The 18126-nt window shown below is 41.0% G+C and overlaps 1 protein-coding gene across 9 annotated transcripts in view; it reads left to right on the top strand.

The window, feature by feature from the left end:
* specc1la (sperm antigen with calponin homology and coiled-coil domains 1-like a) overlaps nucleotides 1-18126 on the top strand; it is a 310876-nt gene that overhangs the window by 169997 nt on the left and 122753 nt on the right. For 7 of the 9 annotated variants that reach the window (XM_060843843.1, XM_060843838.1, XM_060843841.1 and 4 more), the window contains one exon: nucleotides 11420-11509. In XM_060843843.1, coding sequence (XP_060699826.1) covers nucleotides 11420-11509 — 90 coding nt within the window. The remainder of the gene's footprint in view (nucleotides 1-11419; nucleotides 11510-18126) is intronic. The other 2 variants (XM_060843844.1, XM_060843842.1) reach the window with 1 other exon arrangement.

The raw sequence follows: 18126 nt of genomic DNA, 5'->3' as shown, positions 1-18126 counted from the left end.
TCGATTAAGTTATCTCTGACACTTCCAAGCTTCAGAGGATACAGGTTAGCCTGTCTAACATTTCCTTAAAAAGCAATTCACTCAGGTATAGTGTATATGTGTGGTACAGATCTTGAAGCTTTGCTTTAACGATCTCTGCACTATACCACTGTGCTCAAAATCAGGCTGGGCCTTTGTCAAATTCTGAAACTCTTTCCAGTCCTTTCCAGTTCCCTGTATGTCATTGTTATTACACCATGGAAGGAGGCCATTCACCCTTTAAGTCCATACTGACTCTGTAGAACAACCCAATCAATGACCGAATGGTTATAGCACAAAAAGAGACTATTTGGCCCATTGTGTTTATACTACAGACACTCCAAAAGAGCAGGAAACCAGTCCAAATATTTCCAGTTATAATTGGGATTTCATATCATTGGGGCCACTCTTGTGAATCTTTCCTCCACTTTAATTTATTCTAAAGTGCAGTGTCCTGAATGGAAACAGTTCTTTGTAACAGCCAGGATGGCTCAGTGGTAAGCAGAGCTGCCTCACAGTGCCAGGAATCCAGGTTCGATTCTAGCCTCGGGTGACTGTGTGGCGTTTGCATATCCCTGTGTCTGCGTGGGTTTCCTCCAGGTGCTCTAGTTTCCTTCCACAATCCAAAGATGTACACTTTAGGTTAATTGGCTGTGCTAAATTGCCCATAGTGTTCAGGGATGTGTAAATTAGGTGCATTAGACAGGGGTGCACGTAATTTGTTTGGGTGGGATACTGTTCGGTGGGTCAGTTTGGACTTGTTGGGCCAACTTGTTTCCACACTGTAAGGATTCTAAGATTTTGAGGGCCAAAACAGTGTTTTCCGGTCCTTATTCTGTTGCTGATGGGAATAGCTCTTCTTTGTTTACCTTATCCAAACCTATCATAATCTTCGAGGAAAAATTGAGGACTGCAGATGCTGGAGATCAGAACTGAAAATGTGTTGCTGGAAAAGCGCAGCAGGTCAGGCAGCATCCATAGAGCAGGAGAATCGATGTATTGGGCATGAGCCCTTCTTCATTCCTGATGGGGGGGTTCCTCCCACAGTCCAAAGATGCTTATCTCTCCACGCTTCAGGCTCTCTGCCTTTATTCCTGATGAAGGGCTATTTGGATGCTGCCTGACCTGCTGCACTTTTCCAGCAACACATTTTCAGCTATCATCATCTTGTACACTTCTATCAAATCTCCCTTCATCTCCTTCAACAGCCAGAATTTCTCTTACAGCTAAATTCTCTTGTCCCTGGAAACATCTCCTCTGCAACCATTTCAACATGCAGTGACCACAACTGAAAACAATACTCTAGTTGTAGCAGAAGGAGATATTTATCAAAGTTTATAACTCAGCATAATTCTAAAATACTACAGATGCCTGAAACAGAAAAAGCTGGAAATGCTAAGCAGGACTGGCAGCAGCTATGGAGAGAGAAACAAAGTTAATATCAGGTTGTCACTTTTCACCAGAACCTCAGCATAACTTCAGTGCTTGGGAATTGAATATCTCTGTTAGTGAAGCCCAATATCTCAAGTACTGTCCCAAAATGTCCTGTCACCTTCAGAGATTGTAGAAAATTCTATTTAAAAAATCACTGGCCCAAGCATTGAACTTCAGGAACACACTGTTTCCATTTCCCAGTGTGGAAAACGGCCATTTGTCGCAATTCACTGTTTTCTGAATTTAAAGCCAACTTTTTTTTTAAACAAAGCTAAGACTGACCTCTCATTCCATCTATTTCGATTCTTTTAACCAGTCTTTTATATGCTATTTTGTCAAATGCTTTCTTAAACTCCATATAGTCAACATCAACTGTATTACCTTCATCAACCTTCTCCATTGTTTCGACAAAAAGTTTAACTAAATTAGGAGAGTAAAGTCTGTCTTAGAAAGTTGTATTTGTATGAGTATAGTATCCTGTACAGCAAGAAGTTGTATTGAATTTGTATGTTACTAGTTTGATCGTGGCTGCAGTGTGGTATCTAATTATAGGCATCACACTTCAGAAGGAGTGCACAGGGAGAGCTACAGAAAAGATTTAAGAGATTGATTCCAGGGAGAAGGAACTTTGGGTATGAAAATTCATTGGAGAGTTCAGGTTTTTCTCCCCATTGGACAAGAGAAGGCAAAGCGGAGATTTTCTAAGAGATAATCAAAATCAGGAGGGGTCTGGGTGGATTGGATACAGTTAAACTCTTCTCTTTGATGGAAAGATCAAGGATAAGAGGGTTCAGATTTAAAGTAATTAGCAAAATAAGTCAAAGTGATGTGAAGAAAAATGTGTTCAGGTGGTTAGGAGCTGGAAAGCACTGCCTTGCATTGTGGTGGAAGGAGATGTAACTGAGACTTTAAAGAGGAGTTAGACTTTAGATTAGATTAGATTCCTTACAATGTGGAAACAGGCCCTTCAGCCCAACCAGTCCACACCGACCCTCCGAAGAGTAACCCACCCAGACCCATTTCCCTCTGACTAATGCACCTAACTCTATGGGCAGTTTAGCATGGCCAATTCACCTGACCTGCACATCTTTGTAGGTAAAAACAATGACTGCAGATACTAGAAACCAGATTTTGGATTAGTGGTGCTGGAAGAGCACAGCAGTTCAGGCAGCATCCGAGGAGCAGCGAAATCGACGTTTCAGGCAAAAGCCCTTCATCAGGAATAAAGGCAGAGAGCCTGAAGCGTGGAGAGATAAGCATCTTTGGACTGTGGGAGGAACCCCACGCAGACACAGGGAGAGTATGCAAACTCCACATAGACAGTCACCCAAGGCTGGAATCAAACCTGGGACCCTGGTGCTGTGAGGCAGCAGTGCTGACCACTGAGCCACTGTGCCAACTTAACTACAAGGGAAAATTATAGAGTAATATCAAGTGAGTTCTCATTTAAATAATGATATGATGCAGACAGTTAAAAATCACACAACATCAGGTTATAGTCCAACAGCTTTATTTAGAAGCACTATCTTTCGGAGCACCGCTCCTTCATCAGGTGGTTGTGGAGTAGAAGATTGTCCGACACAGAACCTGGAACTTGGGTTAATGCCACATTACAGGTGACCTCATTGCACTACACACACATACACACATGCGCACGCACACTCCTCCAGACCTATGCTGTCCTCCAGACCCATACACTCATGCAGACCCTCTCTCATACACTGACACATACACTTCCACACTCAAACACGCACCTCTCAAAGACTTATACTCCTTTACACTGACACTCACACATATATACACACTCTCACAGACACTCATACCCCCCCCCCACACACACACACACACACCGGTTTGTGGGGTGAAATCGTACTTGCAGAATTACGTTCTACTTTGCTCAAAAACTGCATGAATCCATGTAAGATTCTGTAAATCCGTTTTTTTAGGTTAGAATCAATCTGACCATCGTGGTGCACACAGTCTCACACAGGGCACCTCACACCTTCAATGCATTATCTGGGCTGACATGACACCAGTTGTTAAAAGTTCACTTGAGAATGTAACTTAAAAAGTTTTGCGACTTAACAAATGAAAGAACTGAAACCAACATGGTCATTCTAAAAGATGAGAGACTTAACAAATAATCCAGGCTTTTTCAATGTATAATTTCAGTTACATCACACTGTAAACCTTTGCTATAAATTCTGTGTCTTACACCCTTATACTCTGCAACCACCTGATGAAGGAGCAGCGCTCCGAAAGGTACTGTTTCCAAATAAACCTGTTGGACTATAACGTGGTGTTGTGTGATTTTTAACTTTGTCCACCCCAGTCCAACACCGGCACCGGCACCTCCAAATCATGATGCAGACATGATTACCAACTGGCCTCCTGCACCACAAACATTCTTTAATTCTGTACACTCTCCTTTAGCAACACGCAGTAAAAGAATGGAACTCAAAACCGCTTCTTAGAAAAAAGAAGTACTTTGATTTCATTTCCTAATCCTCATCTTCACCAACAAAGACATGGACACCCTTACCCATTCTCAGACCGCTGCTAGATGTGTCACAAAGTGGTTCGGTAATAGTGGCTCAGTGGGATCTCTTCTTTGTCCTCACCACCTCATTGTAGATCATCTGTACACCACATCCTGCATTTGAGACTGTTGAGGATGACAACTGGGATGGGAATCTGTAGCACATGGAAATTTGTAGCACATTGTGAATGTGCAAGTTGAAAAGATGATTTGAGGTAGCACTGTTCTACTGCATCACCTAGCAGGTATTTTTCCCTGCTGCTGTTGAGACACTGGAGCATCACCAAAACTTGAATAAGAGCAGATTCACAGTGCTCTTTGTAATTCATCTGATTTATTCGTAACCCAAAAGTAGTCCATGACACAAGAATTAGGAGGAACAGAGTTTTGCAACAGCAAAGAATGGTACTTGAAAACATTGAAAAGCATTAGGTAGACTGGAGAATTGCATATGTTACACACTTGTTTAAGGAGGAGCTAGACTACTACTTGGGCGTATGTGGCAAAATTTTAAATTTTAATACAAGTGCTTTTACCCAGACCACCTCAGCACTTGTCAAACTATTCATCTGCACTTGTACTGATTCTGAGCTTGGACCAACATAATCCCACCTTTGTCTCAGTGGAATTATTTTCTTCTTTAAATGAACAAGGTTGCAGGTGATTTTTCTCTTGAGGCAGAATGGTTCCTGTTTGCACATGATTGTCAAGCTTCTATTAGACATTGATGTGGCACTGTCAAAGGTTATTTTAGCCTTGATAAATTTATTTTTATGATATCAATTCTTTCATCCTTCTCTGCTTTGGCATCAACTAAGGTGAGACCTGTCAAATTGGGGCATTTTGCTCATGCTAATGGATCCAGAGTTATCGTGAATTCAACTGTAGGAGAAATTCTACACCTGGGGTTTTTGTAAAGAGATTCAGCTTCTCACTACCTTGAAAGAATATCATTAGCCTTCTCTGTGCTGAAGGATTGACAATTTATGGCATTAGTTGGAATAAACACCTGAAAAGTAAAGTGACAGGAATCCATTTGCTTCTACTGTGGTTATGCAGAGATGAAATAAAACAATCTCGAGCGTTGTTTTGAGCGTGTTTTGAGCATGTTTTGAGCGTATTAGTTACAGGTGTCTTATTGAAGATTTATACACAAAGCAGTTTCACATAACACATACAGTATTAGCAGTCAGCTTTTGAAAGCTGCATTTACTGGTAATGTACTGATGACACTCCATGGGCAGAATCTTCCCAGCCCCTGAACACTGTGTATTGGCAAGAAAATTTGGAAAATCTGATGAGATGTTCAGTGACAATTGGGTTAAAAAAGTTGCATAATGCAACTAAATCCTGAAGTCAAGATGGATTTTCACTAGTGAGCAGCAAGAGGCCTGTTGGCATGAATTATCATCAGCCTCATCACCTAATCTTATCTTTTGATTTGCAGGTTCCCATTTCCACCAGCTAGAATTATATGATGAGAATTCTTGATATGAAAGTCTGAGCAGATGCCTGCTGACTCCAGCTCACTGCCTGCTCCTCTGAATTTCTATCTTTTCTAACAATAAAAATGTCCCAAGCTTCCAGTTGCCTACCACTTTCACATGCCACCATGTTCCCATGTCAACAGTTCTCCCAGTGCTGTTGCAGGGCTGCAGCGAGGAACACCACCTCATTTTCTGCCTAGACACCTTACAACCTTCAGGATTCAACATCCAAGTTTAATCATTTCAGAACATTGATACTCTCTTCCTTGTCAATTATCTGTTCCACAATCTTAGGTCCAGACATAATATAGGTTGCTTTAGTACAGCTATCTCATTTTCAATACTAATGGTACCCATTATCTAGTTTCTCTTCCCTGGCCTACTATCAGCTATCCCTTTATCTACTGTTCATTTCTCTCTCTGTCTCATATCTCTCTGTCTCGGCACGCTCTCTCGCGCACGCGCGGTGCTCTCTTTCAGCTCTCTGTCCACCTACCTGCTGACTCCTTTCCTCCCAACGCTGAAATCAGCATAAATATCAACTTTACCTTTATGCTTCTTGTTCTAAAGCAGGGTCTCATGACACATCTTAGATTGGTCCAGGAGATTCAGTCACTTGGCATGCACGGTGAGGTGTTAAGTAGGATTAAAAAAAAATTGGCTTGATCATAGAAGATGGAGAGTAGTTGTAGATCGGTGTTTTTATGACTAAAGGTCTGTGACCAATAGTGTTCTGCAACAATCAGTATTGGGACCTCTGTTGTTTGTATTACATGTAATATAAATGATTTTATATGATTGGATGAAATATATGCAGTCTAAGTTTGCAGACAACGTGAAAATTGGTGGCGTTGTGGATAGTGAGGAAGGTTGTCAAAGAAAACAACAAATTATAAATCAGTTAGAAAATTGGGTGGAGCAGTGGCAGATGGAGTTTAATCTGGAAAAATGAGAGGTTTAGGAGGTCAAACGCAAGGGGAAAGTTACAGTTAATGGTTGGATCCTGGGAAGCATTGATATACAAGTCTTGAGGTCCAAGTCAGTTGCTCCCTGAAAGTGACCACCCAAGTGGATAAGATGGTAAAGGAAGCATATGACATGCCTGCCTTCATCAGTTGGTGCATTGTGCATAAGAGTTGGCAAGTCTTTTAATAAACTCTTAGTTGGGCCATATTGGGAGTATGGTGTGCAGTTCTGGTGACTGGACTGTTGTGAGGTTGTGGCAACTTTGGAGAGCATGCAGAAGTCATTTGATACCTCAACGAATGAGTCAGCAAGATAACGATGTGACTCGAAGTGGGTCCGCCTGTAAAGCATGTAAGACGACACTTTTCATTGTACCTCTGTCCATGCGACAGTAATAAATCAAACCCAAAACAAATCTTAACAGTACCAAGCAGAGGAGCACACGAGGAATATAACCTCAGCTTTGCCCTGCTGATCATTTAAAAGCATTCTACTTGAGTATGCCCCTAAAGAGTTGGCTTATCTGCATTGAAATTTATTTTATCACCATCATGACATAAACCAAGGGAAAGAGTACCTTAATGACTACTGATGCTTAATAGACGAGGCTTCTTTTAAGGTGAACAGTTGTTAATCTCAACCATTTCACCTTTTCAAAACGTTTGCACCAAGTTTGTGCTTTTGTGCAAAGGAAAATATTCCTCATTTCATTCACAGCTACAGTAGTGTTTAGTGCCACAACTCTGAGAGTATTTAAAGTAAATCAGAAATGGGAATGAACTGTGAAAATCCTGATGAAGTAATTGTCAGATGTTGAACACATTATCCCATTAATAAGAAAAAAGGGAGAAACTACTTCGATGCTGTTTATTTAGGGATGACAATCAACCACTGGATAAAGAAGACGGACACTGGGAGAATAGTTCCCTGCTCCTCCTCAAATAGCCATGGAATCTTGTGCAGCCATCTGAGGGGGTAAATAGTATCTGTTTCATCCAAAACACAGCCCTTTCAATAATACAATATTCCGTCAGAATTGTGTTAGAATATCAGCCGAAATTTCCTGAAGTGAGCCTCAATCCACAACCTTCTATCTCTAACTAACTTCCCCAGCTGACACAAAGGCAATTGAAAAGAATATTGCCGGTTGAATTCATTAAAAATAAAGCTTTGCATTTATGTAGCACTTTTCACAATTCTCGGAAGTCTCAAATTGCTTTACAGCCAATGAAGTGCTTTTAACATGGAGTCATTATTGTAATGTAGGAAACATAGTGATGATTTTGTTTACAAGATTGCTGCCACGTTGTTTGTTTATTTCTTATATCTATCAAAGAAACTGCGAGTCGACTCAATAATAATAATAAATGGTAATATTTATTTAGTTGACACAATATTATAATAATATTCTACAAACTATCAATTTACACTGTAAATCTAATCAAATATAATGCACTTTAACATAACTCTGGATGATCATGTGCCACCACACTAGATCTTGGCCTCAATCCACATGATGATGATTGTCTGGTCTTCTCCCGGTAGTTCCAAGGGTGTCTTCTCTTCTCAGTCACTGGTCTCGAGTTATCGCCCCTGAGGGTGGTGTTGCAGTGATTCTCATACTCAAGTCTTTGCTCCTTTTGGGTGGGTCTTCGATGTATACCAATATATTGATCAGGACTCAATCACCCTGATTGATCAGATCCAGCCAGGCATTGATGTGTTGATGGCAGAGTGGTCCTTGGGCATCCATTCCTGAAGGTGTTGGGAGCACGCAGGTCAGGTGCGAGGTCACTCTTTCCAAATAAGAGTGTGAGGCGCCCCTGTGTCTGGTAAACAACTTGATATTTCTGATTGTCCTGGGCATGGTGCTCAGGTCAATCCATTCAGTTCAATTTCAAGTGTATATTGTATTGCTTGCAGCTGCTGAGTCAATTGTAAACTGTCTGGATTGTGCAGCACGTTTATTCTAGAGTCTTTGAGCACAGTCACTTTTGGTCAAGACTTATCTCGATCTCCATTTATTGTCCATTATTTTCTTATTTATTGTCCATTTCTTATTTATTGTCCATTTATCATAAGTCCATCATTTTGAGCAGCCGACCGGTCACAGTCCTTCCTCTTGATCCTGAACAGGAAGTCTAATGGATCACATTATCACAGATCAATTTCCATGTGGTGATTACGTGATCATCTAGGCTCAATACGCCTAAAACATCAACTTTCCTACTTCTCGGAATCTGCCTGACCTGCTGTGCTTTTCCAGCCCCACACTTGCTGAGTACAAATTAACCAATATTCTGGAATAATTTTCTTCAAACAACATGATAAACTAATATTTACTAAGCTAAACAAATATGTACAAAGTCGCTATAGCATTTAATAAGCTCGAGGAAAATGTGAATTGAGTGAGGTCTTCAGGTTTAGTCTTTTTGACAGTTCTTTTTTCCACTGGGCAAGTTTTACAATGAGGATAGTGAAGCAACCAGGAATCACAACACAAACAGATGTGACCCAGGAATGGATCTATGAGTTGGAGCTCCACTCCCAGAAATCCTTCCACCAAGTTATAACTTTAATCTAACTTCCCCTTGTGATGATGCTGCTCTTTTAACAAAATTATGTTGCCCTTTGTGTTTTTATGACCACCTGAAAAAAAAACAGGTTCTGAAAAGTCTGGGGTTGGATGGTTTTAGGGTCAATTTGATTATAGCCAACAGGTACTGCCTCAGTCAAAAGAGTTCCAAGTTTAAAACAAAACACTTATACAATGAAAGGGGAGTGGCTGGTTCTCCCAGTTTGGTTTTTCTCTGTTGTCCTACTCTAGATCTTGCTTTAATCGACGTGGCATTGATCATCTGGTCTTCTCCCGGTAGTCCCACTCTTCAGTGATTGGTCTCAGGGCAATTCTTATACTCAGAAGTCTTTGCTCCTTTTGGGAGGGTCTTCAGTGTCTAGCAATAGATTGATCAGGCTCCAATCGCCCTGATCACATTAGATTAGATTACTTACAGTGTGGAAACAGGCCCTTCGGCCCAACAAGTCCACACCGACCCGCCGAAGTGCAACCCACCCATACCCCTACATTTACCCCTTTACCTAACACTACGGGCAATTTATCCTGGTCAATTCACCTGACCCGCACATCTTTGGACTGTGGGAGGAAACCGGAGCACCCGGAGGAAACCCATGCAGACACGGGGAGAATGTGCAAACTCCACACAGACAGTGGCCCGAGTCGGGAATTGAACCCGTGTCTCCGGCGCTGTGAGGCAGCAGTGCTAACCACTGTGCCACCGTGCCGCCCATCAATCAGACCCAACCAGGCATTGACATGTCGATGGCACAGTGGACTTTGGGCTTCCATTCCTAGAGATGTTGGGAGCACGCAGGTCAGGGAGCCCTTTCCAAATAAGGGCGCAAGGTGTCCCTATGTCTGGTAAACAACTTTTGAGTGTCCTGGGAATGGCATTCAACTTAATCCATTCAATTCACATTCAGATGTGTTTTGTATTGTCTGCAGCTGTAATTGTAAACTGTCTGTCTGTAGCTGCAGCCTGTCTGGATTGTGCAGCATGTTTATTCTAGAGTCTTTGAGCGCAGTCACTTTTGGCCAAGGCTTGTCTCAATCTCCCAGCATGCCTCATTTATTGTCCATTTATCATAAATCCATCATTTTCAGCGGACCATCCGGCCACATCACAAACAACATGATGCTAAATAATCTGATTGTGGTATTGATTGACGGAACATGTGGAGAACTCGTTTTCTCTTCTTTGACGCAGTATCATGATACTTGAACTTGGAGACAGGGCCTTTGCTTAATGACTTACCAAAAGCAGCATCTCTAACAAAGTTGCACACTCTCAGTATTGCAATGCCAGCCTTGAGGTTTCTGCTTGAAAATTTAACTGGGCACCTTTTGACTTGGAGGTGAGAGTGGTACACACGGTTGTCATCATGATAAGCTACAGCAGCAAGAGGTCCAATATTGGATATTCAAAACATAAGCTGTTGGAGGTGATCAGATGTTCAGTATAAAAAAAATGTCAATGCATAACCAAGTCATCCAGCTCTGGAACAGAGGGGACGCTGTGTGTGCCAAGTGCACAGCCTCTTCTCGCTCTCCTCACCGATGACTCTGTACAGAACATCGAAGAGAGAGGATCCTGTGATATGTATGCACGTCATTGGAAAAATGTAGGAACTTTCACAGTTTGCATTGGAATGGCATGGAAGTGGAGCACCATAAGGAGCAGGACTATAGTTAAAGCTACAACAGAGTTATTTGGCAAAGCAGTCACCTAAGTGGAATTTACTGACTACAGTGTAGTGTAGAATGAAGCCAAATCATAAATGCTAGATTGGAGAAAACGCTATCGCTTGGGAAATGTCTGTTCGTTCAGAGTGGTAACAATAATGTAACTCCGCTGTTTAAGAAGCTAATACAGGAAAGCCAGGAAGTTATAGGTCTTTAATGCTATTATTAGTTTTGGCTCAGTTATTGTAGTCTGTATTTACAGAATGAATAACTAATCATTTGTAGAAATTAGAGGGTCATCGTAAATCTACAAGGACAATTTGAATCTAACAAATCTAAATGACCGCTTTTCTAAGAGGTAACTACATTTCTATGAATGCAGTTTATAACAACTTCCAGAAGGTGCTCAAAGTTTCAAACTAGAGACTGTTAGAATTAAAACCAATGAAATTATAGGCAAATTATTGACCTGAGCAGATTGTTGTCCAGATAGTAGAACACAGAGTAGGGATAATAGAATTAGAAAGAAGTGACTAATGGTGTTCTAAAAGAATCAGTGCTTTGCCTTTAACTATTCACTATATTTCCTAATGATTTAGAAAACATAATAGATAGCAAGAAGTTTGTCAACAGCTTTTATTTCTCTCTTATTGTAGTATTTTATTGGCTTCAGTTGCCTTGTAACACTTTTTGTTCTCCACATTTACCTTGCAGCAGATCACTTACTGAGATCTTCCTCTGCAAACCGATCTCCAGCGTCTTTACAACGAGTTCAGACCATTGACTCTGCAAAGTCCATGTCAGGTGAGTGACATCAGAAGTTCAGATGATTTTCTGCTGGTTGGTTCATTCACAAGCTTAAAAACTTCTGGAGATTCAACTCTCGTTTACACTCGGTGCCCACTATGGAATCTCATGACATTTACTTTCAGCTTGTAATTATATAATCCTTTTCATGCACTAAAATGTCCCAAGGCGTTTCACAGAGGCATAATCAGTCAGTCATTGGAAACTCTGAATTGCCAAACATGATGCACAGATATCATTGGGAAATTACAGATTCCTATCAATTTTATGGATGCTGAAGTGCTTTTGATAACATGCTGAGACTGCATTAAAGTCTGTTGTGATTACTGCCAGAATGAACCACACAGTTCACACAAAGAGAATTCTATTCAACCGCTGGTTCCGACTTGATTCACCTAATGGGGCCAGTTCCTTTCAAGATGGAATGCATTAGAAAATCAAGAATTTGGGGCACCAGATAAACATTACTGATGTTTAACCAATTCTAAGTATATCATTTGTAGGACAGATCACCATACACGTACTCTCCTGGTTCAATCGTTGAATCAATTTGCTGGTTAATCACCTACATAATCTCTCATATCTGGAGCAGGTGGGACTTGAACTCAAACCTTCAACTTGAAGTACAAACCTGTTAACCTTACATCAGTATTAGGGAAATGCAAGAATCTATAATAAACTGTGGGATGATAAATATCTGTTTGATAATGATCTGATTTAACATGGTGAACATGGGTTTGCAAGTGGAGAATCATGCTTAGGGAACTTGTTGCAGCTTTTGAAGATCTAGTAAGGGGAGGTCATGCCTGACAAACCTGTTGGAATTTTTTGAAGAGGTAACAAGTAGGTTAGACCAGGGAAACCCAGTGGATGTGGTCTATCTAGACTTTCAAAAGGCCTTTGATAAGGTGCCACACGGGAGGCTGCTGAGCAAGGTGAGGGCCCATGGTGTTCGAGGTGAGCTGCTGGGATGGATTGAGGATTGGCTGTCTAACAGAAGGCAGAGAGTTGGGATAAAAGGTTCTTTTTCAGAATGGCAGCCGGTGACGAGCGGTGTCCCACAGGGTTCAGTGTTGGGGCCACAGCTATTCGCATTATATATTAATGATTTGGATGAGGGGACTGGGGGCATTCTAGCGAAGTTTGCCGAAGATACGAAGTTAGGTGGACAGGCAGGTAGTACTGAGGAAGTGGGGAGGCTACAGAAGGATCTAGACAGGTTGGGAGAGTGGTCCAGGAAATGGCTGATGGAATTTAACGTGAGCAAGTGCGAGGTCTTGCACTTTGGCAAAAAGAATAAAAGCATAGACTACTTTATAAACGGTGAGAAAATTAGTAAAGCCAAAGCACAAAGGGATCTGGGAGTGCTAGTCGAGGATTCTGTAAAGGTAAACATGCAGGTTGAGTCCGTGATTAAGAAAGCGAATGCAATGTTGTCTCTTATCTCAAGAGGGTTGGAATATAAAAGCAGAGATGTGCTACTAAGACTTTATAAAGCTCTGGTTAGGCCCCATTTGGAGTACTGTGTCCAGTTTTGGTCCCCACACCTCAGGAAGGACATACTGGCACTGGAACGTGTCCAGCGGAGATTCACACGGATGATCCCTGGAATGGCAGGTCTAACATATGAGGAACGGCTGAGGATACTGGGATTGTATTCGTTGGAGTTTAGAAGATTGAGGGGAGACTTAATAGAGACGTACAAGATAATACATGGCTTGGAAAAGGTGGACGCTAGGAAATTGTTTCCGTTAGGCGAGGAGACTAGGACCCGTGGACACAGCCTTAGAATTAGAGGGGGTCAATTCAGAACAGAAATGCGGAGACATTTCTTCAGCCAGAGAGTGGTAGGCCTGTGGAATTCATTGCCGCAGAGTGCAGTGGAGGCTTAAATGTCTTCAAGGCCGAGATTGATAGATTCTTGTTGTCTCGAGGAATTAAGGGCTACGGGGAGAACGCTGGTAAGTGGAGTTGAAATGCCCATCAGCCATGATTGAATGGCGGAGTGGACTCGATGGGCCGAATGGCCTTACTTCCACTCCTATGTCTTATGGTCTTATCTTGCTGACAATCGATAAAGGAGAGCTGATGAACATGGTATACTTAAATTTTCAGAAGATTTTTGATAATGCTGGCCAGAAAGGTTAACGAACGTGGGATAAGAGATAATGTATTGGCATGATTTAGTGATTGGCTAACCGACAGAAAACAGGGAATCAGCAGATCATTTTCACTTTGGCAGACTGAGACTAGTCATGGATTTGTATGTGGGAACCAAATGTAATATTTCCAAATTTGCAGAGGGAACAATGCTAAATTGTGAGGAAGACGTAAAGCAGCTTCAGGAGGATTTTGGCAGGCTCAGTGAATGGGCAAGAGTATGGCAGATAGAACATAATGTAGAAAAAGATTAAGTTATCCACTTTAGTAGTTGAGCAAATATGCAGTGTGATTCTTAAACGGTAAGATGTTGGAAAGTGTAGACATTCAAAGGAAACTAGATGTCCTTGTTGACAGCCCTTGCAGGTTAACATAATGGATACAGCAAATTATTATGAAAACTAGCAGAGCATTACCATTATCACAAAGGATTTGAGTATAGGAGTAATGAAGTATTTATACTCTCTGTCCTTATACTTGTTTTTAATAACCTCTGTTGAACCCTCCTCTCTAAGTAGCATAAATCCTTGTGACCAAGCCTTTTCAGTAGGATCCTGATCCCAGACCAGTTCATTTGGACAACAAAACAAAAGAACTGCAGATGCTGGAAATCTGAAACAAAAACAAAAATTGCCAGAAAATCTCAGTTAGTCTGTCAGCATCTGTGGAGAGAAATCAGTTAACATTTTGGGTCCAGTGACCTTTCCTCGGAGCACTTTACGTGGAGCCTGTCCTGATGTTACAGTACCTTGCCAGTGCCTCACGAAATGGAACCGCTGTTTCCCATTCCACTCCTCGAGCCACATGTTTACCTCTCCTAATCTCCTTGCTGGTTTGCGGCTGGCTTAGATAATAATCCAGAAATTGCAAACCTTTGAGGTCCTGTTTTTAATTTTTTTTCCCTTTATTCCTGCTATTCCCCAAATCATTGCTCTTACCTGATAGTGAGAACATAACTATGATGCAACCATTCCCCATGCAAGTTAAGAGCTAAGTTGCTCCAAAATGAGATCAGGATCACTTTCATCCAGGGCAGTGGAAATTTGGAAATTACACAATTTGTTACTGTTCGTATATAGTTTGTCTGTTCGTTATACAGTTTGTCATTTCTATTGATTTAGAAAGTTTCATAGTAATAACCACATGACAATAGTATTGTAAGAATCATCACTGATTGTAAAGCTAGAGGAAGTGAGAATATTACAACCGTAGATGAAATGACACTTGCAGATTAAAAGTTGTCATCAATAAAACTAAAGTAATCACGGTCAAGACATGAGACTCCATTGTAGATGGAGGTGCAAAATGTTATTGTACAGTTTGTAGAGCAAACAGTTTTGATTTTGCTAATAAATATTAAGATGGATTTTTACCTTCTGTGTTGAATATGGTTTGCCCTTTGTGATAGTTTGGAATTCATTTGCAGCTAGACTGATGCATCCCTGAATTGTAACACACAGTTGGCTTTACAAGCCATTTGTGTCAAGTTGTTGTCAGTCCCTAGCACACAAGCAGGATATATGTCATTTTAACTCTTGCCTTCAGCATGTGGGATGGGTTGTAATTGATACAGTGGTTGTTAAAATTTAGCTCCAGTGAGTCAACAGAATTTAGTGAGATTTAGAACTGTAAAAATCATACTTTGTTTCATTGTTGTTGCAAAGTTGGATAGGGTAATTGTAGATTGGGAGGCAGGAAGTTAGGAGTTGGTGTTTGTAAAATTGTAAAATGGGGCAAGTGTTGCATAGTTCCTTTACATGATGTTTTTTCTGAGCTTAGAGATTTAATTTGATCACTGTAAGTAGCAACTTAAAAATTTGCGAGTGCGTAGAGAGCCCAAACTGAAACATTTGTATCAAAAGGCCGTGGTTAGGCCAAGCAGCAGTTTGAAGCTTTTGAATTTAGCCAATCAATTTGGACCAGGCACCTTTTACTAAAAATGTATTAAATTTAAATCTGATGGTTTTGACAACATCCTATTGTAAAAATATTGATATGTCATCAAGAGTCTAGAAGAAAGGGATAGTTGGACAAAGACCCCAGAGCTAGCTGCCATCTGCCAGATCTCAAGCTCTCAGCTCTGCCTTCAACCCTCGAGAGAGAATCGCTGGCTCTTACAGCCTTGTCTATGTCTTCGAGAAAGCACCAGTTAAATAGCAACGGTAACAACAACGGAAAAGACATTCCTTTCATAAGGAACAACGGAAAAGACATTCCTGACAGAAGAATCAACAGAGAAGGCATAGAAAGTTCCAGAAAACATGTAACCTGACTGCAATTTTGAGAGACTAAATTCTGTTTTTTTTAAAATAATTTATTGAAAATTTTTTGTTTACAAAATTAGAAAGTTACGGAAACACAAAAAATACAGCATAATGTCAAAAGCAACAATAAACGCTAAACCAACTACTATACTACTCTACAAAAGAAATCAAAACTACATTTATTACAAATCAATAAATAAATAAATAACACTGCTCAGCACAACAAGACCATAGCCCTCAGCCGTCAAGAGCATCAATTATTAAACACACCTTTGTTCAAAATTCTTCCTCTCAGACCAAACCACCACAGCTAGACAAAAGCCCGAATCAAAATGGCGGACAAATCTTCCAAGTAATTCAAAAAGTGCTGCCATGTCTTGTAAAAGTTATCTGTTTTCTGGTGCACCATATTTATAAGAGAGTCTAAAGGAATGTATTCCATAATTAACTTACGCCACCCCGACAGATCCAGGGGTTCTCAGACACTCCGCACATCAGGATGTGAGAATATTAAAAATCTTTTTCCCATGTACATCTAAATGAGGTAATTTCGGCAGACTCCAGAGCAGAGAGACCTGGTCCACCTTGACTTCAGTCCCAAGACCCTCTCTATAACTCCTGCCATGGTGCTCCAGTACGCAAGGAGCCTGTGGCAGGACCACAAACAATGAATGAGGATGCTCGTATTTATTTTACATTTGGGGCACATTGAGGATGCTCCCTGCTTAAATTTCGCAAGACAATCTGAGGCCAGTTGAGCTCTATTAAGAATCTTTAACTGTGTAGCACGGGTCCTATTACATATCAAAATCCTCTTCACATTCTCACAAATGTACTCCCAAGTTTCCCAAGTGATCTCAACTTCTAACTCTCGCCCCCAGACCTCATGTAGACGCTCAGTGTCACCCGAGGAACCTCCTCCCCCCCCCCCCCCCCCCCCAAACAAATGATAGAGAGTACTAACTGCAAGAATGCTCTAAGCCTGATGCACTGTCTTTTCTGTATCAGATCTATAACTCTCTGTCAAAAGCGTGGTCTCCTTTCAGATAAAAGCTGAAAGAAACAGAAGAGGTCTCTGTTTGACGATCCATTTTTTCCGAGTTATTTGATCAAACGCCATCTATGTTTCACGCTCAAACAGATTACCCAAGCAAGAATCTCCCCATCCACACAAAGTTTAAACCTGGGATCCATGTCCCTGGCTGGAAAACTGGCATATCAACTATGGGAGTAAGAAAAAATGTTTTAGACAAATTACTTTCCATCTGTCATGCTTTGAGTGTTAGTAACTATTGGATTACAGTAGTGTTCAGCAACTGTCCTTATTTTGTCTAATAACAACACGTTGATAAGAGGGCACTTTGTCTGGGAGGCCTCAATGTCCAACCATGTTGATGATGAGTCCCTACAGGCCCAATCACTTACAAAAGATAGGAGGGAGCTCAGTTGATATCGTCGAATGTCCAGGAGGTCCACTTCCCCCAATCCCTGGGGCAATTGCAGTTTCGCAAGCTTAAAAAGGGCTGTGCCTAACACCAAATAAAAGAACTAAACCAGCTATTCAATTTCAGAAATGTTTGCCTAGGAAAGAGCAAAGGGAGCATCTGCAAAGGGAAAATTAATGAGGAATAACATTAATTTTGATAAGAGCTACTCAACCTAACCATGATTTGGAGATGCCGGTGTTGGACTGGGGTGTACAAAGTTAAAAATCACACAATACCAAGTTATAGTCCAACAGGTTTAATTGGAAGCACACTAGCTTTCGAGCGACGCTCCTTTATCAGGTGATTGTGGAGGGCTCGATCGTAACACATAATTTATAGCAAAAATTTGCAGTGTGATGTAACTGAAATTATACATTGAAAAATTGATTGTCTGTTAAGCCTTTCATCTGTTAGAATACAGTGATAGTTTCACTTCTTTCATGTGTAAATCACAAAGCCTTTTTTTAAAAGTTGCATTCTCGGGTTAGCTACTAACAATGATGATAGCTAGACAATATGTTGAAGGTGTTGGCCCCCTGTGTTCTCTGTCTGTGACCTGATGTTTAGATTGATTCTAATCTAAAAAGTGAGATAACAATCTAAACATCAGGTCATAGACAGAGAACACAGGGGGCTAACACCTTCAACATATTGTCTAGCTATCACCATTGTTAACAGCTAACATTTTTAAAAAATGTTTTGT

Source organism: Hemiscyllium ocellatum, chromosome 24 (genome assembly GCF_020745735.1).
Source record: "Hemiscyllium ocellatum isolate sHemOce1 chromosome 24, sHemOce1.pat.X.cur, whole genome shotgun sequence".
In the NCBI taxonomy this organism is placed as follows: Eukaryota; Metazoa; Chordata; class Chondrichthyes; order Orectolobiformes; family Hemiscylliidae; genus Hemiscyllium; species Hemiscyllium ocellatum.
Note: the sequence above shows the minus strand (reverse complement) of the source record. Positions and strands in the feature narration are given on the sequence as shown.